The sequence below is a fragment of the Clarias gariepinus genome, chromosome 26, assembly GCF_024256425.1.
Source record: "Clarias gariepinus isolate MV-2021 ecotype Netherlands chromosome 26, CGAR_prim_01v2, whole genome shotgun sequence".
Lineage (NCBI taxonomy): Eukaryota > Metazoa > Chordata > Actinopteri > Siluriformes > Clariidae > Clarias > Clarias gariepinus.
This window is the reverse complement of record NC_071125.1, coordinates 20,120,729-20,145,251: the sequence shown is the minus strand read 5'-3', so window position 1 is coordinate 20,145,251 and position 24,523 is coordinate 20,120,729. Positions and strand designations below refer to the sequence as shown.

Genomic DNA, 24,523 nt, shown 5'->3' with positions numbered 1-24,523 from the left:
AACAAAAGTGAAAGCTCAAAGGGAGAGGAACAATGGCCTCTGAAACATGAAGTGTAAGAAATCTTTCAGATCATGTCTGCTACCACACATTCTTCCTTAATGATCTTTTCATCAAGCATCTCACACCTTTGATATGAGATGAAAGGAGAAAAAAAAACAATGACAAATGTTCAGTCAGAGCAGACAGTGTCAAAAATGTGACTAGACACCCTGAGCAGTTACAAAATCATGGATCCAAAAATAATTTATTTCAGAATTTAAAATACTGCAACATTCATTATCTTACAATCACATTATACATACACAATGCCGAATATACAGAGTTTTGGGCCACCGTCTATAAAGCCATGTTAATCATCTACTTTAATCTGTACCAGAGGATCAGTGTAGCATGAGGCAGGTGCAGCCTGAACACACACACACGCTAGTGACGTCCTGCTCCTCTTTATCTGTAGCTTCAGACCCGTGTAGCCTGTGCCGCTGTTTCACGACAAACAAATCATGTGACAAATTCCTGGCACCTCTTTTTGGTTTTAAAGAGGTGGTGAACGTGTGCTAGCCGTGGTAAGCGGATGGCGCGTCCCATTCGTCTCTCAGCAGGTTTCGGCTGGACGGCCTGCGACCGGCCATCAGCTTCTTCAGCGTCTCGGTGGTGCCGGGTCGGAGCCAGGCCTCTGTGGCGACTGTTGTTGTGGAAACTCGGCGGGCAGGGGCTGGAGATGGAGTCTGCTGCCAAAGGTCATCCTCTTCCTCAGCAGATATTCCTCCTGGGTGGGTGAAAGGAGAATCACAACATATTTCAAAATAAGGTCATTGATAACTTTAATTACTGGATGTCAGTACAAGCTTTAGTTTTTCTACCAGAAAGAGACCTGAACATCATTCTCAGGCGACTTTGGATGCAAAAAAAGTCAGTATTAACCTTTTTCTTTATATTGCCACACAGATGAATTAAGATATAAAACATGATTGCTAATTTTAGCAGCTCAAATGCAATTGAGTGTTTCATTCCTCATTCCTTTTGCAATTTGCAAATACTACTTTTTTAATCAACTAATATCATTCTTATCCTATCAATGGTAAAACATTTAATAGTGTACAGATACGCCATTAAGAATGCACTGTTTTTCCTGTGAAAGTCTTCAGTTTGTCTCGCGAAGTCCCGCTGAATCCTGCATCACTATTTATCGAATTAGAATAAATGTATTGTACTTCACAGAATTTCCACTAGATGTCGCATGGAAGAAAAGACTTTACTCTTTTGAATTATTCGGATTGTTAAATATGCTAACATATACACGTACGTAAAATTTTTCAAAGTATCTGATGAATTATTAACTGCATATAATGTAAAATATAATTAAAAACAGTATTAGACAAATATATATGATAGTACAGACATTAAAAACGCTATTTACACAAGTGCACGAGTTGAAAGCAACACAAAAAAGCTATTAATTTATTATGTATATTTAACTTTATTCAACTGTTTAAGTTATATAAAAAAATAACGTGCCTCCCGGCTCACTAATATTTTTTTTTTAACCTTAAAGATGCCTGCTAAATAAGATTTGTAGTTACTCTATAGCAGCTACAAACAAAATTACACAAAATTCCTTCATCCTAAGCATCATAGTTACCGCTTAACCCCAAAATATACTACATTTATTAATTATATACACCTCAATTTATTAATGAAACATATTTTGGTTAAATTGTTTTCCCCCAATCTATTTATTATTATTATTATTTTTATTATAGTATGTCCATAATACAATTCTTACACTGATATAAACAGTGACCGCATGATGAGATGATGGTGTGACATCTGAGGGCAATGGTGTATTTAACGTAGACTAGTTTTTACCATTTCACAAAATGATGAACCCTGAAGCAGAACCAACCATCTTTCTCTTGAATTGTTCCTCCTCAGTAAAACATGACTAGCCAAATTTACTGCTAAACTGTAAACTGTCTCTCTTTCTCTCTTTTGATTACCTGATCTCCGGTCCTTTTCACTCATGTCATCCAACATTCTCATCCTGCGCTGGTTCAGCTCCCGCACTCGATCCAGCTGGAAGCTGCTTGCTGATCCACCGAGAGAATAGCCGACCTTTTCTCCGCTGGGGGTCTCCCCACCCTGAATGAAACACATCCATAGTTTGCAACCTGAAGACCAACAGGAGCATGCGAAGCACAGACAAGACCATCAGTTGTTCTCTGTCTAAATTTTTTTTGTTAACTACAGGAAATCATAAGCAACCATTTCCAGTACAATTAGGGATACGATCGTGTAGCACTGGAACCCTAGGTTGACAGTACTGTACATGTCAAACTATACAGTTTTTTATTCTAACAAGTAAACAAGCTGATCATATTTTTGCAAAATATTTAAAAACTCCATCCAATACACTTTCTATTTTAGTGTGAGTCACACTGTAACCAGACGCCACTTACATCTGAGAAGTCTGTCCTCCTGCCTCGCCGTCTTCTCTCTCTAGCTGAGACTCGATCAGGGTGCGGTGTTATCATGAAGGAGTAACCGTTAGCATCTGCACAGCAACAAGAACAAACTTTAGCAACACTGTATACAGTACATAAATCATGCTTTAAAAAAAATTATATATAGATAAATAGATAGATAGTTAGATAGCTATCTCACCACTGCTGCTTACAGTAAAGACAAGGAAACTTTTGTACATTTCTGATGAACAAGTCATACGACTGGGAAGTTGCAATCGTACAAGATTGCTGTATGTACAAGAATAATCTGTAAGGATAATTGTTTAAGACCAGCCTTAAACCAGGACACCTTCTGCAATCACTCTGAGAGGTCTGTTCAGCCTCAAAACCAATTAAATTATCCTCCAAGTTTGGCCCAGGCGTAAGATATTACAACGAGCCTTTGGAAGAGGGTAATTCCTTTTTTATTCCTTTTTTTATTATTATTATTTTTTTTATATCAGCTCACCAATAAAAGCACTCTCAGACTCTAATAGCGTGTTTCTCTCAGGCTCTTCCACACTGCTATCCCTCTGGAAGTATAAGCACATCAATACAAAATATCAGGTCAGTAAACTGAACTTTCATAGAGACAGGAAACACAGTGCTGTTAGAATAAAAAAAAAATAATAATAAAAAATATAATATATATATATATATATATATATATATAAAAACACAAAAGTGGGTCACGTGAAACAGGGCCGCTCCGCTCTCACTCACCCGACGAGGAGCAGGCTTCATGGGAGACGACAGGTCAAAGTAATCTAATATAAGAGAGATAGGTCAATACAAAGAGTGTGTGCGTGTGCGCGCGCATGTGTGCATGCAAGAATACCAGACTTGAGCGCATGCATGCTTGACTCCATTAATAAAGATCTACAGTCATGTTTAAAAGTAAGTACTTTTGTTTTTTAATTGTTTTTTTTTTTTTCTATATCATCTGATTGTAACAGGTCTCATTATTAGGAAAATTGAACCTCAGACAAAAAACAAATACTTTTTCCGCTGTGCCATTATTTATTAAATAAAAATGAAGTCATAATGAAAAATAAAAACAACCCATGTGGGTATCCATGTTTCAGCAGCCTGTAGATCCACTTGTTTTCTTTTGGCCCATTTTTCTTTAAAACATTGGCTTAAGTATATTGAGGTTTGGCCTAAGCACAGCTCTGTTACGGTCCCACCACAGCATTTCAGTTTAATATATTATAATTGTCTGGACTTTAACTGGGTCAGTCCAAAACAGTGACAGTAGGTTTGGGATGTTTTTGGTGAAACGCTGTTTGATATTTGCAAAACATGGTGCTGGGCCAATAAGGTCAAACAGCTCCACTTTGGTCTTATTTGTCCATATTGTCATCCTGCTTCCATGTTCTTTTTAGACAGAAGACGTTTCTTCTACCAGCCTTTCCAAATAAACTGTACTTGTTTAGTCCTCTTCTAATTGTGCTGTTATGGAGGTTAACATTTAACATGCAACATTAAAGATTTATATGTTGTCGTTTGCATGAGGTTGTATTTGCCTAATACTGACAGACTTGCTACGATCAGATGATTTTTATTGTTTTTATTTAAAACACGTACGATTAAAAGAGGTTGTACTAACTTACTTTTGAACATGACTGTATCCTTGGATTCTTTAAGAATCAAGATGAGCAAAATAGATCAATGATGTTGATTCTAGGAGACTTTTCCAGACCAAGTTTATTGTTCATTCCTAGCTGGACATTTGTGCCCAATTGCTTCAACATGATATTTTAAAATTATTTATTATATACAGTGGGGGAAATAAGTATTTGATCCCCTACAGATATTCAAAGTTTTCCCACTTACAAAGAAATGAAAGGGTCTATAATTTTTATCATCGTGAATTTTCTATTGGATTAAGATCTGAAGACTGGCTCGACCACTCCATGACCTTAATGTGCTTATTCTTGAGCCACTCTTTAGTTGCCTTGGCAGTATGTTTGGGGACATTTTCATGCTGGAAGACCCATCCACAACCCATCTTCAGGGGGTTCTCAATCCAAAATTTTACAACACATGGCCTCATCCATTGGCCCCTCAGTCCAGCAAAGTCAATCTGTACTTTTAGCAGAGAAACAGCCCCAAAGCATAATGTTTCCACCTCCGTGCTTGACTGTAGGGACTGTGGTGTTCTTAGTGTCAGTCAGCATTTTTCTTCCTCCAAAAACAGCAAGTCAAGTTGATGACAAAGAGCTTAATTTTGGTCTCATCTGACCACAGCAGTTTATCCCAATCTTTCTCTGGTCATTGGCAAACCTCAGGCGGGTTTGTACATGTGTCTTCTTGAGGAGGGGAAGCCTCGCTGCGCTGAAGGATTTCAATCCATGCAGGCGTATTGTGTTACCAATGGTTTGTTTGGTGACTGTGCTCCCAACTTGTTGTTAGAAGCACCTTCTTAAATTAATATGTGTACCACAAGAGCACATAACTACATAATTATTGTTGGTTGCTTGGGGATCAAATACTTATTTCCCTCATTGAAATGCAACTTAATTCATAACATTTGTATCATGTGCTTTTTCTGGATTTTTGGTTGATATTCTGTCTCAATCACTTACCATAAACCGATGATAAAAATTATAGACCCTTCATTTCTTTGTAAGTGGGCAAAGTTAGAAAATCTGAAGGGGATCCCCACTGTATGTGTTATAAATCTAAGCAAGCTTTTTTAATCGAATGACATGATGGGAATCAGCCCTTATCCACATCAGTCACCCACTAATTTCCTCTGTATGATGCGCGTTAGTTTATATGCGTGCATGTTGGCGTGTCTGTGTCGGACCGACGGCTCTGGCTCTTTGCATGTTGTTGAGTCTCCGCTGTTGCTCTCGGAGCAGAGCCTGCTGCTGGATCTCCAGGCTGGAATCATCAGTGGGTGGTTCAGGATACACCTGCCTTATTTCTTCACGAGACTCGCTGTCTGCCAGAAAGCCACACAAACAACCACTTATACACGGCCACAAATACGAAAACAGAATGAGGTAATCTCGGTTTGCTAGATTTCATCACTGCTCCTTGTGACTGATGGAGCATGCCACAGAGTAAGTTTGTGCAAAGCAGATAATACTCTGATCATAATGATCAGTGCTTCCCTGTATTTTTGTCATGTAGTTTCAAAGACATTTTTTATTTATTTTTATTTTTTTTTACTGCTAAGAGTTGGTTGACAACATAACAGCACCAACCCTCTCAAGTCTTGAGATAGTACACACTTTTACTCAGTGTAGTTCACCTACAGTTAAAGAATAAATATTTTAGAAAAGCTCCAAACTTTGTTTGTTTTAACTTAATCTGAACATAGTCTCCTATCAGAAGCTGAGTAGGAAGTTGTATATTCGAAGAGTCATGCAAAAAAAAAAAAGGGGGGGGGGGTGTTTATGCATTACTTTGGGTACAGCCCCTGTAAATTAACCTGTATATTTAATCACAACCCATTCATTACTGCAGCTTAATTCGTGTACTGATTCTGGAGTGCTACAGATGTTTGCAGAGGTGTTTTACCTCTGTACTTGAGCTGGTTAAACTCCTGCATGGTCTTCTTGTTCGGTGGTCTGATGTTGGAAGTGGGCACCTGCATCCGCAGTCTGGCCATGTCAAAGGGGTTCAGTTGAAGTCGCTCTCTGTGCACATGAACACTAACTGATTACTTAACATCATAATGTTATTTACAATCGTTTATTGTGGGGTTAGAAGGTGATATGTTTGTTACCTGTTTTTTAAGGGAGTTTGTGAATCCTCTCTGTCTGACTGTAGTAGCTGCCCTTTAAGCCGCTTTTGCTCACTTCTGAGGTGCCTACGCAGAACCGACAGCTCCCGGATTACATCCTGCTGGTCTTCTAAAGCACACACACACACGCACAAATTCATTTAATAATCTAAGTGAGGATCTATAAACAAATCTCATGTGTTTAGTAGGTGATGAGATTCACCTGCTGCTCTGATCTGGTTCATCCGTGCAGGAACAGGTGGTGACGGGGGAGTGGGAATAGACCGTACCTGTGGAATCACACGCTACACGTTTTCTAGCTTCTATCAGCATATCTGTTCTCTAACAAACGGTTTATAAACCTCTTCTAAAATTAGATCCAAGCATTTCTCACTAGGTAGATAATCATACTGTAAAATTAAATAATTATACATCTCAAGGTAACGGAACATGATTTTTTGGAACAAAACTACCAATGGATTCTTAGGGTTCTTTCTTGTAAATTTTTAATGACCAAATATACTGTTTGTGCAAATATACTTTACGTCTGAACCTTGAAAACATACAGATATAAATCAAGCCCTTTATGCCTCTTCAATCACGGGTATAACAGTATGTAACAGCATGCATGACTTACAGAGGAAGCTGTAGCTGATCGTTGGCTGTCGCCTGAAGGTGGTCTGGGAGAAATCTGGATGCCCAGTCTCTTTTGTATTGTGGGGATAGGTGGAGAACGTGTTCTGAATTCCTTTGGATTCACAAAATATTTTGCACCTTCAGTACCAACCATAAACTAGTCAATACCAAACACACATTGAGACCATAATGAAACTGACCTGCTCGAGCCGGGCTTTCCTTTCCTGCTCATACTGCTGCTTCAGTGCATCATTTGCCTTCTCTTCTTCCTCCTTCCTCTTTTTTTCAGCTTCTCTGCGCCGCTCATCAGCTTGACGAATCAACTCCTGGTTTCTGGAGTTTTGCTGCAATAAGAAAGGCAACATAAAAAAACATCACCTGAAATGCACAGCAGAACCAGTAGAAGAGTTAATATAAGCTTTAAACACCAGATCTCCAGTTTCATGTGGATGGTTTCTAAGCGTTAGTGACAGACGCGTGTAAACACACCTCCATTTCCTTGCGCTTTTCCCTTTCCTGCTCCTCCTCAAACTGCCTCTGCATTTGCGCCCTCTCTTCAGCCAGCCTCTTCTCCTCGATCTCCTCCTCCAGTCTCAGCCGCTCTCTCCTCTCTGCCTCCAACCTTCGCTTCTCCTCTATCTTTTTTTTGCCCAAAATATCACGTCAGAGGCAGTTTAAGAAGCATGTAATAAATGTGCGATGGGGAATGTTCTGTACCTGCTGTTTCAGACTTTCCTTGTATTTCTCCTGCTCACGGAGCTGCTGCGGTGTTGGGAGATCATTAAAAACATTTCCCCGTGCGTACGGCGAGGGCTGAGCGAAGGAGGAAACTGCAGTGGTGAGAGGTGAGTACAGAAAACACCAATTAGAGTCAAAGCACCGCTTGCTGTCTCCTGTTTTGTATTAAAGTTACAAGGTTAATTAAAGTTATTGGAAGTAAATGAACCTAACGCTCCCAGTTTTGAATCATAAACTCCATGCCTTAAAATAAATAAATAAATAAATAAATAAATAAATCACACATCTTGGTCAAGTCATTTTGTATCTTAAATGGTTTTAAGCAGTTGCCAGCAGTATGGAAAGCACTGTGAGCTTAGTGTCCTTCTTTTCATCTTCATCCTTCACCCTAATCGATTTCTAATCACAACAGCATTACAGTAGAAGATGTAGTCCAACGTTACATTTGATATGATCTGAATAATAACACTATAATTCATTATCTCTGCATTTGTAACATGTCTATTTCATTTTTCATTAGCTATTTACCAACATTTCAGGTAAGGGAAAACTTAATGGTATTCCTTTAAACATTTTTTACCTTTTTCTTCTGATACTCTCTGTAAGGAAGAATCCTTATCCTCTGGTCTTGGGGTAGCTCCAGTCCAATCCAGTGACGCTATGGCTCGTCTGTTATGTGATTCCGGGTTTATGTATGCCTCCTCGTTAGTCTTATGCATACGCTTTAGATCACCTAAAAATCGTCAAACAAAGTGAATGATCGCACTACTTTCTTTTATTTACGTGCAAAATTAATCAGACTACAATTACTACTGTGAAGTTTCATACAACTTATCAACAGAACCTTGTAAGAAATCTTGTTTTGTTTCCAAAAGTATGTCGGTATCAGAAAAAAAGGAAAAGAAAACCATGATGAATGCATCTCTAACAGCTTTTAAAACGTAAAAGAAACTCATCAGCCGAGTTATACTGATTGAAAAATACTTACTGATGAGGTTTCCTCTGTCATCTCTAAGTGGCGCCCCAGCTCCTCCTCTTCCCCACGGCTCATAGGCCTTCATCTCTGCCTCCAGTTTAGCCTCGTACCGTTCCTTCTCCACCCTATCCCGTCTCCTCCTTTCCTGTCTCTCTTCAATCTGTGGCCAAAAAACAACCATATCAGTTTTATCATAATATTATTTTTCAATTATTATTTTGGGTTTTTCCATTAGCTTACAACAATGCTGACACCACTCCTGCCTGATCTCTTCCTGTCAAAGCATTGTGATCATTAGCCTGACTGGCTGTCTCTTCTTCTCTTGTCATCATAGTGCATCATTAGGATTTCAGGACTACACTGACTTCACTCATTTATAATGAAATAAATTCCAGCTTTTAATGCCAATATGTTCAGTCACAAAAAAAAGCAACCTGAATTTGCTGCCACATGCAGTACAGTTCAGATGCTTATATGATTTATAGTTTACCTGTTGTTTAAGTGCATCCCTGTAGCTTTCAACATGCTCTTTGGGAATGTGGCGTCTGTTAGAAGGATATGCTCCAATTCCAGAGGAAGAAATGGCATGCTGTAATGATGGCCTAAAGAAAGAACAGACATTGTTCTTATTTATAGGACACACAATATACAGTACAGGGTGAACTGATGTACAACTGGAAGGCTGCTCCAACATTATGGTGGAAAATTAAAGTGGATACAATATATAAATTCTGGCCTTGATGCTGATGAATGTTTTAATCCTGTTTTACACCGCTCAGCTACTTTTGTGCAACAAACACAAGCAGTGGATTAACAGCAAATAGCAAACCAGTGCTTCATGGTGCATTATTTTAATCTGATTGTCAGTTAGAGAACACCTGCTGAAAGGACTAAACCCAGTCTTCATTAAAAGAAACCTTATTTGCAAAGATTACAGGTAGTCCCCAACTTACGAACATCTGATGTACGAATTTCCGCAGAGATGAACGGACCACGGTTCTACTTCCTATTCAATCACGGAAGTAGCTCACGTGTATTGTACAAAAAATAGACACTGCTGTGCACAAGATAACAATATTTGTAATTATATACAATATTCAGTGTTTAAATGAATGTATAAAATATCCAAAGTCCGGTATATTGTATGTGTGCATGCGGAAGAAGTAAGTTAGTCTCACCGGTTTCAACAAATCAGTCTGGGAGCACAATGATAGAGATGGCTGTCCTGTAAAGCTTTCCTCAAGGTCAATAAGGCTAATTTTGAAAAATCTTTAACAAAACAGAGTCTACAGTCCAATGTAGAGGAAAACGTTTTTGAGACAAAATGGCGTCCGGGATTCCATCTCGTTTTAAAGGTGCTGGGAAACAATGTTACATTCACTGTAAGATTCATGTCCTTAAGCGCGATTATGTTTTTTGCTTCCTACAGATTATGCTTTACGTTGTATATTCTTGTTAAAGGTGTACAAGACTCACTTTGTCAGACTCAAGAACAAATCGTACTTACAAACGTTCTGGAACAGAACACGTTTGTAAGTCAGGGACTACTTGTATTTAGATACTCAATAAATGTAATATACAGTATGTGATTTAACAAAAGCATAAAGAGCACCTACTGCGTAAAGCCTCCGGCAGGTGGCTGATGGACAGATGCAAGTGTTCTGGCTGGAAGATTTGGTGATCGCTGAACTGCTGAAGGTTCATCTAAGACAGACACACACAGACAAACATGTTTTACATGCCTTCTCATGATAATTAGCATAGTAACACACTAGACAATATATGTATAATGTTTAAAATGCTTTGATGTTAAAGTCTTAATTCCTAATTTGGAATTGGTCTCAAATACCTTTAAATTATAAACCTCAGCTGGGAAATATATTAAAGCGATGTGTCAAAACTGTCAGACATTTGCCCTTGCTGTGACTGTGTCACATTTTGCATTCATTTTAAAATCTTATCAGTTCAACTTCTGGTTGCAATTCAACCTCTTGTTCTCAAAATAATGAGAACCTGAGGGACGCATGAGCTACCCCCCAAAAATATATAACCCTTCTCTATCTAGTAACTATGCAGTTTAGAAAAATAATTTTATTTTGTCAAAATACTAATCAGGGAAGATTTGTCAGCATAGTCATATAGTAAAGTCTCAAATGTATACAAAAAGCCAAATGGTGTTAAAAACACTCACAGTATGTCAGACTAGGATCTAGGGGATTCCTGGCTCCATAGAAATAGTAGGCGTCATCGTACGGAGTGCTGTAGGCCTCAGAGAGGGCGGGTGCTCGCGGAGGGGGAACTCTTGCAACTCTGCAACCAGTCCAAAGAAAGAAGTTAGATGAAGCCTTACTGATTAAACTGGACCAGACTTCTACCAGGTCAGTGACATGTAAACCTGGGGTTATTAATCACACCTGGGGACAACCATTTCTCCAATAGCTCCCGAGAGGTCTTTGTGAAAGTTCTCGCTGAAGGCTGCGATGCCACTGTTCCCGACCCCAGTGCTTGTTGTGTTACCCAGCTGCCCCAGAGCAGCGCTGTATTCCAGAACAGGAGACTGGAAAGCCACACGTGGTCTCTCAGGCGGCTCTCTCTCTACATCTTGCGTTCTTTTGTCTAGATTCGGCCTGGAGGTATCCAGTCCCATTCCAGGCTTGTAGGGCACATCCCGTCTTCTGCCCTCATGCTCCCTCCGTACAGCACCAAACTGCTTAATCCTGTCAGGCTGTAGAAGACCAGGCAGGTACACGGTCATAAACCAAAACAAAAAGCTTGTTGTATTAATACGTTTCTCATGAAATACTGTAAACAAACAGGACTGGTCTCCAAAAAGCAGAGCATTGTAATTCAAGATGTATTATAAAAAAATAAATAAATAAAAAAGGAGGAGGAATGTGTGGCAACGAAAAAATAGATGAGCAAAGCAAGCCTGCCATCTAGTGGTTAAAAAAAGAGCTGTACATTTACCTGCTTCAGGGGGTGCTAAAAACACAATAATCACAAGGTAGGTATCAGGCTACACACCTCAAATCAGATCAGATCAGAAATATATTACAAAACTATTTTCGCATCCCATTGACACAATATTGTAACTTGATTTGTAAGTAAGATCGCATGTTTGAGCAACTACCAACACTGAAGGTATAACAGAGTGACTTCCCACAATACCTCTTTCTCTGGGTCAATAGCTCCTGTAGCAGCAACTCTCAATTCAAGCTCTCTTTCCCTACAAAATATAATCATCAAGAACACCAGATATTACAACAAACATTTTTAATCTATATATTTTTTCACAGTGAATCAATTATCAGCTAAACCATGTAAAAGACAAATTGATGCTTTCTGGCTTACAAAGTGATGCAATATGTATACAGTATGTACCTCAAACTGCATTAGATGCACAACATGTTCGAGTAAAGAAAAAAAATGACAGTTTGAATAAGTAAATAAGATGATTGCATGAGAGACCGGTAATCGGTAATAATTTCTCTGAGGACTTGTGACTAAGAGTTTCCTACAGTCTACCTGAGCCTCCAATAACTAACTGGACTCCATTATAACTTCAACACATCTCCTGATATACTGAACTTCCAGTCTCACACAGTATGATGCAGATCAATCCTTGCTATCCGTTTCACCCAAATGAGGATGGGTTACCTATTGAGTCAGGTTTCTCTCAAGGTTACTTCCTATTACCATCTCAGGAAGTTTTTCCTCGCCACGGTCGCCGTCATCCTCGGCTTGCTCATCAGGGACAGTCTTGTCATTTTGATTCATACACATTCACATTTCATACAAACTTAGATAATTCTTTTGATTGTGTAAAGCTCTATACCAATACAACTGAATTGAATAAATCGTGCTGGAAATCCTTTAACAACCCTCAATGCACCCACTTTCTCTTATTTTTGCGTTGTTCCGCTATTTGCTCCAGCAGCTCCTGTCTATAGAGCTCCTTCCTTCTCTGAATTGCTTCCTCTGCTTCAGCAGCCCCTATTTAAGTAAAGATCAGGCAAATGTAAAATGTTTTAAAAACAAAACTCATGTAAATAAAAAAGCCAATCACTCATACATCAATAAAAGAGATGCACATGCTACTAATCTTACCAATCATAAGTCCTGTAGCAAACTCTGTCATGTTCCTCTTGTTGGCAGCTCTGGTTTGCGCTGGTGCTAGTAGACTGAAGGAACCAAAAGCAAAAGAGTGTAAACCACAAGAAGAAACCAGTACATTTCACACTGGAGAGATCTGTCTCAAAACATATCATGGTTAGACATCCCACACCCAACGGCTCAAAGAAACACTTCGGAAAGCTCTGATCTGCAGCACTTCCCATCTTCCTACAGATCGATGCCTCCGTTCAGCAAGCTCACTAATAAATCTTATCCGTTCCTGCGCCTGCTGACTCAATCTCTTTAACTTATACAGTAGACACAGTGACTAAGTAACAGAAAGACGGACTGAAATGTAAACTTGAAACCCAGCGAACAGGAACACATTCCCCAAATTTTCACCACAAGCAAAAGCAAAATAGAAGAGGATTTATCTGGGCACTGCTTCATTACGTACTAAAGGCACTTTAATTTCACTCCTGCTAAACCCTGACATTCAAAAATCCAATTAGTTTAATTGCTCTAAATCAGTACTTGGCTTTAATCAGTGGCAGTGGAGTCCGTCTGTTCTCCTCTTGATGCTCCTCTTCATCAACAGTACGAACGTCCACTTCTCTCGTCTCCTGAGTAAACCTTTTTTAGTAGAAATACAAATCAGCTTAATTAAAATGACATGCTCATGTACAAAAGCGTAAATCATCACCTGGAATAACACGAATGCAACAGAGGAACAATGTGTTTATTACTCAAACACACCCATCAGCTTTGTGTTGGAGTTTTCTGTGTCTCCTGCCAGCTAGCGCAGGCTCAGGTCGATGCTTGGACCCCTTCTTTTGCAGGAGCTTGAGTTCTTCTTCTTCTTCCTCCTCATCCGAGGTCAGCTCCTCGTCAGAGGTGTAGCGCTCCCGTCTGGACCTCCAGCGTTTGGAAGAGTCCTCAAAACCTCTTCGCGATGGTGTCAGGGCAGCGTTGGGTGCAGGTTCAGATGGGTTGTTCCTTGTGGAATGGTGAGTCCTTTCTGGACTCCTCCGTCCTTGTGGTTTTGGAGAAAACGATGGATGATATGGAGTTGTGGAGACTAAATGATCTTTTCTACGAGGCTGGAGTCAGATAAAGATATTATTACTTCACATAGTACCAACTGAATTTATTTAGTATTATTTAAAAACTATTTTTGAAAACAAAATTTTATGTCCATAATGTCTTTGGTATGACGTAGGGCTGGGCGATTCTTTAGATTTTTTCGATTAATTCGAATTTGCGTTTTAAGACAATTTAATTTTTTCTTAAATCGAGGTATTGCGATTTAAAAAAAAAAAATAATAGATACATTGTAATTGCAGCAATGGCAAAATAATTAACAGGCATGTCCGACCACATGATGGCTCGCCTAATTAACCGCTCACTTGTGAGAGTAGAGCACTCTATGAAGCAACGTAATAGGCTACCACAGAGACAACATCATAGAGATGGATGGCTCTTCACGTCAGGATGACCTTGTGCCAAATAAAGGTAGTAAGGTTTCCTCTGTGGTTTGGAAATGGTTCGGATTTGAGAGGTCAGACGTCGAACAAACCTTTGTCAAATGCAAAATATGCAGAAAGTCAGTTGCAACCGGCAATGGCAGCAACACTAATTTATTCCAACATTTGCGACAAAGGCACCAAGTTGAATGGGAAGAATGCTCAAAGTTAAGAGATGAAGACAAGCTAGGTCCAAGTGCAAAAGGTCCACCTAAAATTGCAAAACGGCAGATGTCATTAGCGGTATCATTTTCCACTTCCATTCCATATAATAAAAAGGCGCCCCGAAGGAAAGAAATGACCGATGCTGTGGCATTTCATATCGCTAAGGACATGGTTCCCATATACACCATCGAAAAGCAAGGGTTCATGAAAATGCTACACACTGCTGATCCAAGATACAAGTTGCCGAGCCGAAAATATTTTAAAGACATAGCTATTCCACGAATGTACACTGAAACACGTGAAAAAGTAGCGGAGCAGCTTGAAAAGGCATCTTTTTTTTCTACGACGACTGACCTGTGGAGTAGTCGTACTCTTCAGCCTTACATAAGCCTTACAGCCCGTTACGTTGACGCAGAATGGAAACTGCAAAGTTTTGCCTTCAGACGTGTTATTTTCCTGACGATCATACTGGGGAAATAATTGGTCATGGGCTTAAAGATGCGCTGGCGTCTTGGAAGCTTGTGGAGGATCGACAGGTGTGCGTGACCACTGACAGTGGAACGAATATGAACAAAGCAATGAAGATGAACGAGTGGACCCATCTTCAGTGCTTTGGACATCGTCTTCACAATGCCATTGGTAAGTATGATTAATAATTTAAGCAATAATATTTAGATGTTATTTCATTAATAATAATAATAAATCATAATTTCATTTATGTTTTGCTTTTGTAATAACAGTGCCAATCACGTAATACAAGTTTGTTGGTTATAGATTCATATTCTGAAGTTCTGAGGAAGGAAGCTCTTCACAATATTTCTGTCAAAGTACAGTGAACTGCTATTTCAAATCTATTTTTTGTTGCTTTGTTTTAACAGAACATGGTGTGAAAGACCACAGAGTTGACCGTGCAGTTGCAGTGTGCAAGAAGGTTGTAAGTACGTTTTCCTTCAGCTGGAGAAGAAATCTTGCATCTGCACAGGCTGAGCTCGGCCTACCTTCTCATCGACTCATTACAGAAACCCCCACCAGGTGGGGTTCAAGACAAAAGATGATCGAGCGTGTTTTAGAACAGGAGAAAGCCATAGCTCCGGTTCTTGGCTCTGATAAAAAAACTCGGCAGCTTGTTCCAACGTGGCAAGACATCGATGTCATGGAATCCATAAATAAAGCTGTAAGCCCTCTGCAGGAGTTCACTGATGCATTGTCAGGTGAAGCATATGCAAGTGTCACGTACCTCAAACCAGTGCTCCATCTCTTTAGCAGTAGCATTCTACAAGCACAAGACGATGACACAGATTTAACAAAATGCATCAAAAGCACAATACTGCAGTACCTCAACAGCAAATACAGCGACCCTGTCACAGATGAACTCCTCGACGTAGCTTCTCTGATGGATCCCAGGTTCCGTACAACTTACATCGAACATGACAAGTTGGAGGGAATCAAGCAAAAAGTTGTTAAAGAGCTGACGTCTTTGTTGCCAGACAACAATCTTGAGACAACAGTTCAGATGACTCAGGACGTGGAGCAGGAAGAACAGAGAACAGAAGATGGGGCCAAGAGGAAGAAAACCTTAGGAATCTTTTTTAAGAAAACGACACCAGCATCACAACCTGTCATTCAATCAGAGGAAGACAAAGTCAATGCCGAGATGACAGCCTATTTGATGTCTCCTGATGTAGATTCAGACACAGACCCACTCCAATGGTGGAAGGCTAATGAGGCAATCTTCCCCAGGCTCAGCAAACTTGCAAAAAAATACCTCTGTATTCCTGCAACCAGTGCCCCTTCTGAGAGGGTGTTCAGTGCAGGTGGGAACATTATAACCTGTCACAGAGTAGACAGACTGGTCTTCCTCTCAAGAAACCTGTAAAGAACATCTACATGTGACTTATCAACTACGTGCTTTATGTTTGCACGATGGTCTACAAAGTTCTGTTATTTTATTATTATTTAATGGTGTAAATTTGCTTAACTTTTTTGAGTTCACTGATGTAATGTTTACATTGGTTAAAATGGTTATTTTCTAACTGTATATTCAGAAGAATTTGATTTTTAATTCAAATTGCACAATATTTACTTTCATATTTCATTTAAATCTACTGCAAAGATATTTAACTCGAGTATTTTTTTTTACATTTATTTACACCTTGTTGACCAATTTATGGCATGGCCATTAAAAATACAATATTCCTTAACCAGATGTTTTTTTAAGTTACTTATAAAGAGAATGTTACTTCAGTCATGTTGTTGTAATGTTTTAAGTTGACTAGTTACAAATTTAAAAAAAATCGAAATCGTGAATCGGCCAAACTTTATGAAAAAAACTCGATTTTTTTTTTTTTTTTGCCATATTGCCCAGCCCTAGTATGACGATATACAGTGCCATGAAAATTACGTGTAAATACAAAATGCATTTTTTAAAGGATGATTTCATTCATAAATAGGAAAAGGCTGTCCAAACCTGACTGGAACTCTGTGAAAAAATAACTGCCCCCTAAACCTAATGACTAATTGTGCCACACTTGGTGACAACAACTGCAATCAAGTGTTTGCATTAATCAACAATGAGTCTTTCACACCGCTGTGGAGGAATTGTTTACACTGTTCTTTTCAAAATTGTTTAAATTCTATGACTAGACCATTCCAAAACTGCAATTGTTTTTTTAATGTATGGTCTGTTTAGAGGTCGACTTGCTGGTGTGTTTTGGATCATTGACCTGCTACATAACCCAAGCGTGCTTCAGCTTCAGGTCATGACCAGATGGCCGAACATTCTCTGTTAGATTCTCTGATTTTCTGTAGGATTGCAGAGTTCATGTTTTAGAATACATCATCAATTATGAGCCCCAGACCATCACACTACCACTACTACATGTTGAACTGTTGGTATGATGATCTTCTTATAAGACGCTGTGTTAGTTTTACTTTAGATGTAACGGGACGCAGAACTTCTAAACAGTTCAACTTTTATCTCATCAGTCAGAACAGAATATTTGCCCAGAAGTCTTGAGGATAATCAAGATATTTTTGGGGGCAAATATGACAATGATAAGCCTTTGTGTTCCATTTGGTCAGCAATGTAATAACTTTATAAACATTAACTGGTCTTTACATGCTGTTCTGGGTTCTTTTATAAGCTCCTGGGTGAGTCGTCATTGTGTTCTTGGAGTAATTTTGGTAAGGAGAGTCCTTATGGCAAGGTTCACCACTGGATCAAGTTTTCTCCTTTTGTGGATAATGGCTCTAACTGTGGTTCACTTTTTTACCACAATGACTTGGTAACCCTTTCCAGACTGATACATGTAAATTACTTTGTTTCTCATCTGTTCTTGAATTTCTTTAGGTTGTGTTGCTTTATGAGATCTTTTAACATGCTTCACTTCTTCAGACAGGGTCTGTTTAAGTATTTTTCACAACACCGCATATTGTTTTAAGAAAATATCACATGCCACTGGAAATTAAAAAATCCCTAACCCTCACATGTGCTCTTCATTTTAACAGGTTGCTCATATAAAAAATTGCTAATGTTTTTAGAAATTTAAACTCCTCTACACAACCCCCCCTCCCCCCCCCAATTTTCTGATCTATACCATCCAGTCGAAATGAACCATCTTCACCAACCTGTGGAGTCTTTGAAGTTTTCTTTATCTTCTGTATTTCCTCGTCTCCTCGGAGTAAAGGACTGTAATTCTCGACCCTCCCATCTTGCAGCTTGTCCTGATAAAATTAACACGCCTCGATTTTAAAACCACTTAAAAGTATTCATCAATTCTATGAATTTCACAATGTCACTAAATCTATTCTCAAACCAGTTACTTAAACATGTTACTCAAGCAAACAGTTAGGAAAAGCATTTAACCAAACAACAACAGACCCAAATGTCAACGCTGTGTTGCTAGTGGCCACCAAATCTCTTACAAGGTCAACATGTGTGAACATTCCGGTTCATGGTAAACTCATCACTCTATTGTGATTGGGAGGTGTTGGGTTATACATCATAAATTCACTCCCTCCATTATCATCTCTACTACAAATACCTACACACAAATACACACTCACTTTAGTAGATCTTCTCTCTCTTAAAGGAAGAGACAGTGTTTGGGGTTGAGAGACTGGCTCGTCGGTTTTGACATTTTGTTTCTAGAATGTAAAACCAAAATAAGTGCTTTATTATAACTTCAGTCAGTAAAATTAAAATATATTTAAATATATAAATACAATTTTTAACATAATTGGCTTTTTCCTTTGCACATAATAATGAATATACAAACATTGTCTTAATTGAAATTTAATTCTAACTCCATTATTCCTTGACATGTAAAATGTGCCCCTTGTCGCTATACTTTCTACTTCCAAAAAAAATAAAAAACAACACCGAAGACCTGTTGCTGTCATTATGAATACTATCTTATGCTTAAACCAGGATATCCAAAAGGCTCATACCGAACATTTTTTAAATACTTAGTGTTAATCATCTTTATGCTTACAACACCAAAAAGAACTAAATTAATAAAACACAATCAAAATAGATTCCTATCAACCTCTCTTTGTACCTTGAACTGGCCTGTTATTTAAACAGCTCTCTACAGACTTATAAATGAGCCTTGCACTAGGTCTGTCTGTTTTAGTCTCCCTGTTGTGTGCACGCAATGCTCCTTAGACACCTATGGTAACCTCACCTGGGCTTGTTAACGAGCTGATCACGTGTCAAAAAGCCAGGCAACAATAAACGTACCCTGCCTGATAAACGTAACCGGATTATTTTAGAAAACACGCGATATCTGGGCTTCATCCAAGAAGTCTCTGCTTTAGCCCGTTTTTATTTAGTTTTAATAAGCATGTTGGAGAAAGACAGAACTTCAGTCCATGTTCTAGACTGCATCCACAAAAGCATTTTCATGCCTTCACTTTAGCTCTGGGCTTGCATGGTTTATATAAAGTAATCAAAAGCATTAAGAGCCCATGATTTGTTCCTGAGCACGAGTTACTTTGTGGGATTTCTCCATCCTTGCAAAAACATACAGTGCTGTGCAAAAGTTTTCAACTACCCAATATCTCCTCATCATCGTCTATACCGCTTTATCCTGTATACAGGATTACAGGGAGCCTGGAGACAGTTTTCGTCTCTTCCCAGGAGACTTAGGGCACGAGGTAGGGTAAACCATGGACGGTGTGCCAATCCATTGCGGGGAACACTGCGGGGACTGTGGGAGGAAATCAGAGTACCCGTAGAGAAAAAAAAAAAAACACCAAGCACGAGGGGAACATACAAACTTCATGCACAGAGACCTGAGGCGGGAATCGAACCCAGAACCTGGACATGCAAGGCAACAGTGCCAACCACTAAGCCATAGTGCTGCCCACAATAGCTTTTCATATTAATGGTAACAAAGGTTTCACTGTGACACGCCGCAAAGTGCAATTTATACAATTTATAAATTGGTGGTTTATGTAACAGCCTTAGCAGCAACCTTATTTCCCCTCTTTTCTGTTCCACGCACTCAGCATTCAGCATCAGTAGTATACTAATCACCGGCCTGGGTATCGTTTGGGGTTTTTTTGATACCGGTGCCAAATCGATACTTTTAAAATGGTCCCGGTGCCAAAAACGGTGCCTGAACCGATACTTTACAAAACCCACAAAATGATGGTGGATGACTCAAGAATACATTTTTATTCAACAAATAATTAAATGCTTAAGTTGAACAATATATTAAAAGTTTAAAGTATATATGAATATATAAGTAAATACAAAAAACAACAACAACAAAACATAAGCCACCTAACCCAACTACAATAACTAAACCGCTTCAAATTTTAGCAATTCTTTTGCAGAATTCTATTTGCCTTTTCTGGACCATTTGTTTGCGTGAATGCAAGATTTGCATTTTGCAATTAACATTACATTAGACTGTGGAAAGGCTGCTGTCGTCATCATAATCGGTGGACTCCTTTTTGCTACGGTTGGTATGACTGGGGCTGGGGTTGTCCACACCAATAGTGCCAGCTGTTGTCTGCAAGGTGTCAAACATGGCGCATCCCTCTGTTTTTAACTTTATTCCGTGTGCCCTCAAATGTTTCATTAGATTTGGCGTGTTTTCCCCTTTACACACAACTGCTGTAAAACATTTGCTGCACGTGGCGGTGTCGGAATCCTTTCTTATGAAATTTAGCCACACTTTCGACTGTTTAGTTTTAGGCATTTTAATGAAAGTTGTTTGTTTTAGCAAGCTAAGATAGCGGTAGACCACCTGCGTTAGACCTGTAACGTTAGTTGCTGCATTCACGCGCATCTCGGAAGACTTTTTCACAGTACTGTAGGTGATGGGTTACATTTAATCGCCCTTCGAGTCAAAAAAGTAGGCTGTGATACACCGGTGTCCCATTTAGTGTGTATATACAGCACTACACACACCTGACCAGGATAAAGTGAGTAAATGAATAATTGATTAGCAGAAGCAGGGATCACCTCAGACACATAGCGCTGGTAATCCAGATGAAGCTCTTCCCTCAGCTTTTGTTTTTTTCTCTCATACTCCTCTCCCAGCTGTAAACTTAAACCGTATCCTTCATCTGAAATCAAAACGGACAAAAACAATACCCTTTAAAATCAACCATTCTTTCATGAAGATCATTTGGAAAGAGGTTTAAATAATTGTCTGTTAACATACTGTAGATTACCCACCTTTATTCTGTTTGGATTGTGATGTGGTTTTGCCGCGACGCTCAGCTTCCTCTGCACTTTGACCAAAGCTTGACTAAAATGACAAAGAAATCGTCTATAGTTGCATTAGTTAAGATTTTGGGTGTACGGCTGCACAATTAGTGCAGAAATAAGAAAAAGTAAAAGAAAAAACGTTTTTTATTTGTCATTACGAGAGGTTAAAGTCCTGTGCAGACAGCTTTTTTTTTTTTTTGAAGTGGAATAAATGTTTTGGTTTTAAAGAAAAAAAAAAGAGAAAACAATTCAGTTATCAATCATGATCCTTTTGTGTGGTATCGCCACTGTTACGATGGAATGTGTGTGTGTTGCATGTATGTGTGCATGCATAGCTGCTTGTGGCAGCGCGCGCTCTCTCTCGCTTTCTCTTTCTGACACCAAACTATTTTTACAGGTACAGTACAGTAAAATAGAGATGAACCAGTTGATCGGCCAGGTACCAGAATTGGCTGGTTTACAGTTGGATTGGCCGTGACTGGTATACAGGTATCCAAACTCTGTAAGCGAATTAGTCTCAAAATCTTCCCACTACACACACTTACAGCAGTCTCAACACCGCAAGCGCAAATTACTCGAAAAATTGCAAGCGTTAGAAGCCGCACGTGAAGCATGCTTGCACCCTATGCACTCACGGTCACTGTGAGTTTGAGACTTTGGAGGCCTTTCTTTAGATTCCTAAACATGGTACACTCTGGAATATCGACACTATTAAGAAATAGATATGCTGGAGAACAGAGAGATACACGCTGCTCAGTTAAATGTTAAAAAAGTTGGTTTTTAAGTGAGAATGTTATTAGGAACAGGCTACATTTAATTACTCATTAAACTTTCTTAAATGTTTAAAATTCTAACAACATCTGGGAAAAACTGGGATATTTATAAAAATGTGATACTTCCATTAAAATCGCAATATTAATAGAATCAGGACCTTTGTATCGTAATATCGTATAAATAAATAATAATAACCAGAGCTACCATTAGCAAGGACAGTCCTGAGTTATAACTTTATAAACATGCAACTTTTCCTCGTAATCAATTAGGGGGCATTAGGGGGCGTGTCTACAGAATGACTGACAAGGGTCCAATCCAATCACAAACACGCATTCCGGACCGGAAGAAATGTTTCAAAAACAATTCTTTCACAAGTTTGTAACAAACGTCTTCTGGTATAGTGGTTTAAAGTGTGTTAGATAATTCCTACATAATTTTAGACGTTATTCGTGTTAGTAAGAAATAACGAATTGCACTTTTAATAACACGCAAACACAGGAATCTCTTCAATCTATTACCTTACCTTCATTTCCATATAAGGCAAGTAACCACTTTCTGTCAAGTTGTCATTCCTGACGGTTTCCATACTTCCACCTCCTTGTTCGGTTTATTTGGTATTTCAGTATCCAGTCTGTTTAGAAAGCGTTGTCCGCGGTAATCGCTTGTTTGCGGAACGGAGTGTCTGCAGCACAATAACAACCAAACTTAGCAAGTTTTTTCATATTCGGCACTATATTAGAGAAATAAAAAAACGGTCTCGTTGAGTTGCTTAGCAGCGTCCCGGCCAATCAGATTTCACCAATTCATCAAGCTTCACGACTGTATCCTGGCAACCGCAGAATAGCAACCGAGCGCGCGGAGCCCACGCTGTTTGTTTCTTCAGTTAAAACTCCTATGAACACTCGTTAACAGACTCGCTAAGCATCCATTCTCACCATTTAAACAGAAGTGTCGACCATGAAAGCTTCTTTAATGAAACAATTTAAAATGAATATTCCTCTACTCATTCCTTGTTCGCTCAGTTAGTATAAACAGAGTGTTGTATCTTCGCTTCCCGCAGCTGATTCTCATAAAAAAGCCGCGTTGTGGTAATCAGATTTATCGGCATATCAAAATAAAAGTCGTACTTAGCAGCATCTTTTGAGCAATTAGTTTAATTTATCTTTATTCCCCGTTTCATTTGAAGTTGTAAACCCCTAGTTTTCCATTAATTATATTTAAAAAAATAATTCGCAAGAACAATCGTATGATCACGTGTCGATTTGTAACGTTGGAACTTTTAATTTGAAAAATCCTATCCACACTTCCGCTTCTGCTAAACAACTCCTGCGATACAATAAATAGCCGCTAGAAGGCGGAAGTCTCCTCCGTTAACTCAGGTGAACGCTCTTGAATTCAGTGAGAAGTCTTGCGTCCTCTAGCGGCCAACGGTGTACTAGGCTTTACTTATTTGAGGATGTTTTAAAATATTAGAATAAATTAACATTGATATATATATATTTTTTTTAAATTCGCATACTATATCTGCAGTAGAGAGTTAAGTACCTGATAAGTTAAGCCGTATCAATAGAACACCTGAGCATGTAAAGGTCACCGTCTTATTAGTTGTAGAGATACTGTATATTTGGATAAACAATAGTAGTATTAAAGGCTTAAGTGTAATGGGATGTCAATTAATAATAGTAAAACACAATAAAAAAAATAATAAAAAAAAAACACAACTGATATATTAACAAATATATCAGATTCAACTGGCATTGCAGACCATCAATCCTTTCTTTAAAGTTTCACGTTTAAACTCACTCATTCAACGTCTATTACCGCTTTATCCTTGTTCCAGGGTCGCTGGGGGCCTTCGAACGATTCCTGCTCTATCAAAAACATCGAATTGAAATCTCTGAAGAGACTTGCGCCTGTTACAATATTAGCCGCTAGAGGGCGCAAGACGCCTCAGAGATTTCAAGTGCGCCCTCTAGCGGCTAACATTATAATATGTGTATTAGCATTGTAATAGATTTGTATTAAACTTGAATATAAAATGTTTTATTTTCTAAATACCTGCTTACTGACCACATAACAGATGTAGGAGCCTTTACTTCGTGCTATAAAAAAATAAGTAATGTTTAATGATCCAAATATGATAGTTTTGTAGTTTTTTTAAATATATAATTTAACATTTTTTTAAGTTGTTAAAAAAAAACTTTATTATTTAAAGTATTCATTTATGTAGTTACTGAGTTATGAATTATTTAACACTAGCCGTCTTCCTTTAATATTGGAGAGCTCTTATTTAGACATCCAGTTAAGAAATAACCAAGAAATATTTCTTCTGACTCTTTTCAAATCATCCAAGGATGGATTTTTTCACCTGAACTTAGCTTGTAATATGCCTGTTTGACTTTCAATGTTTTAATAAATACTCTGTTTTATTTGCACATTTGCGTTCTCTCGTCCATGTGCATGTAACAGTTTGCATGTAGTACCAAAGATTTAATATTTGCGCTGCTACCAGAAAACAATCTGAGGTGAAATGTAAGAGACAGGCCTGGGCAATAGCTAGGCTTTGTCAGCAGAGAAAATATCCAAACAGAAGTGAAAGTCAAAATTTGTTGACCAGCTCCGAGATGCGACCAAAT

The 24,523-nt window shown here is 38.7% G+C and overlaps 1 protein-coding gene across 5 annotated transcripts; it reads right to left on the bottom strand.

Annotated features, from left to right (window-relative positions):
• Window positions 1-229: 229 nt before the first annotated feature.
• LOC128514357 (centrosome and spindle pole-associated protein 1-like) lies at window positions 230-22,938 on the bottom strand. 5 transcript variants are annotated; one of them, XM_053488174.1, is made up of 31 exons: window positions 22,823-22,938; window positions 22,411-22,569; window positions 21,081-21,153; window positions 20,865-20,968; window positions 18,455-18,535; window positions 18,017-18,112; window positions 13,458-13,801; window positions 13,236-13,334; window positions 12,696-12,769; window positions 12,485-12,581; window positions 11,757-11,814; window positions 11,556-11,570; window positions 11,003-11,313; window positions 10,780-10,898; window positions 10,205-10,292; window positions 9,079-9,190; window positions 8,601-8,748; window positions 8,193-8,345; window positions 7,592-7,704; window positions 7,364-7,513; window positions 7,075-7,218; window positions 6,876-6,986; window positions 6,462-6,528; window positions 6,242-6,368; window positions 6,034-6,152; window positions 5,315-5,452; window positions 3,226-3,269; window positions 2,972-3,035; window positions 2,458-2,552; window positions 1,999-2,140; window positions 230-767 (listed from the first exon to the last, which is right to left on the bottom strand). In XM_053488174.1, the coding sequence occupies exons 2-31, from the start codon at window positions 22,471-22,473 to the stop codon at window positions 556-558; spliced, it is 3,561 nt and encodes a 1,186-aa protein (XP_053344149.1). In that variant the 5' UTR covers window positions 22,474-22,569; window positions 22,823-22,938; the 3' UTR covers window positions 230-555. The 5 variants fall into 5 exon arrangements, 4 of the variants coding, with proteins under 4 accessions (XP_053344149.1, XP_053344148.1, XP_053344150.1 ...); XM_053488173.1 differs by having other exon boundaries at window positions 22,411-22,938; XR_008356447.1 differs by having other exon boundaries at window positions 557-767; window positions 1,999-2,169; window positions 22,411-22,938.
• Between the last annotated feature and the right edge of the window lie 1,585 nt (window positions 22,939-24,523).

Bases quoted from the DNA above. Each gene is read 5' to 3' on its own strand.
- LOC128514357 (XM_053488173.1), bottom strand. From the start codon at position 22,473: ATGGAAACCGTCAGGAATGACAACTTGACAGAAAGTGGTTACTTGCCT. The intron at 7,705-8,192 runs GTAAAAAATGTT...TCACCACTGCAG, and splicing joins GAGAGTATCAGAAGAAAAAG to TTTCCTCCTTCGCTCAGCCC. The intron at 3,036-3,225 runs GTGAGTGAGAGC...TTATACTTCCAG, and splicing joins TGAAGCCTGCTCCTCGTCGG to AGGGATAGCAGTGTGGAAGA.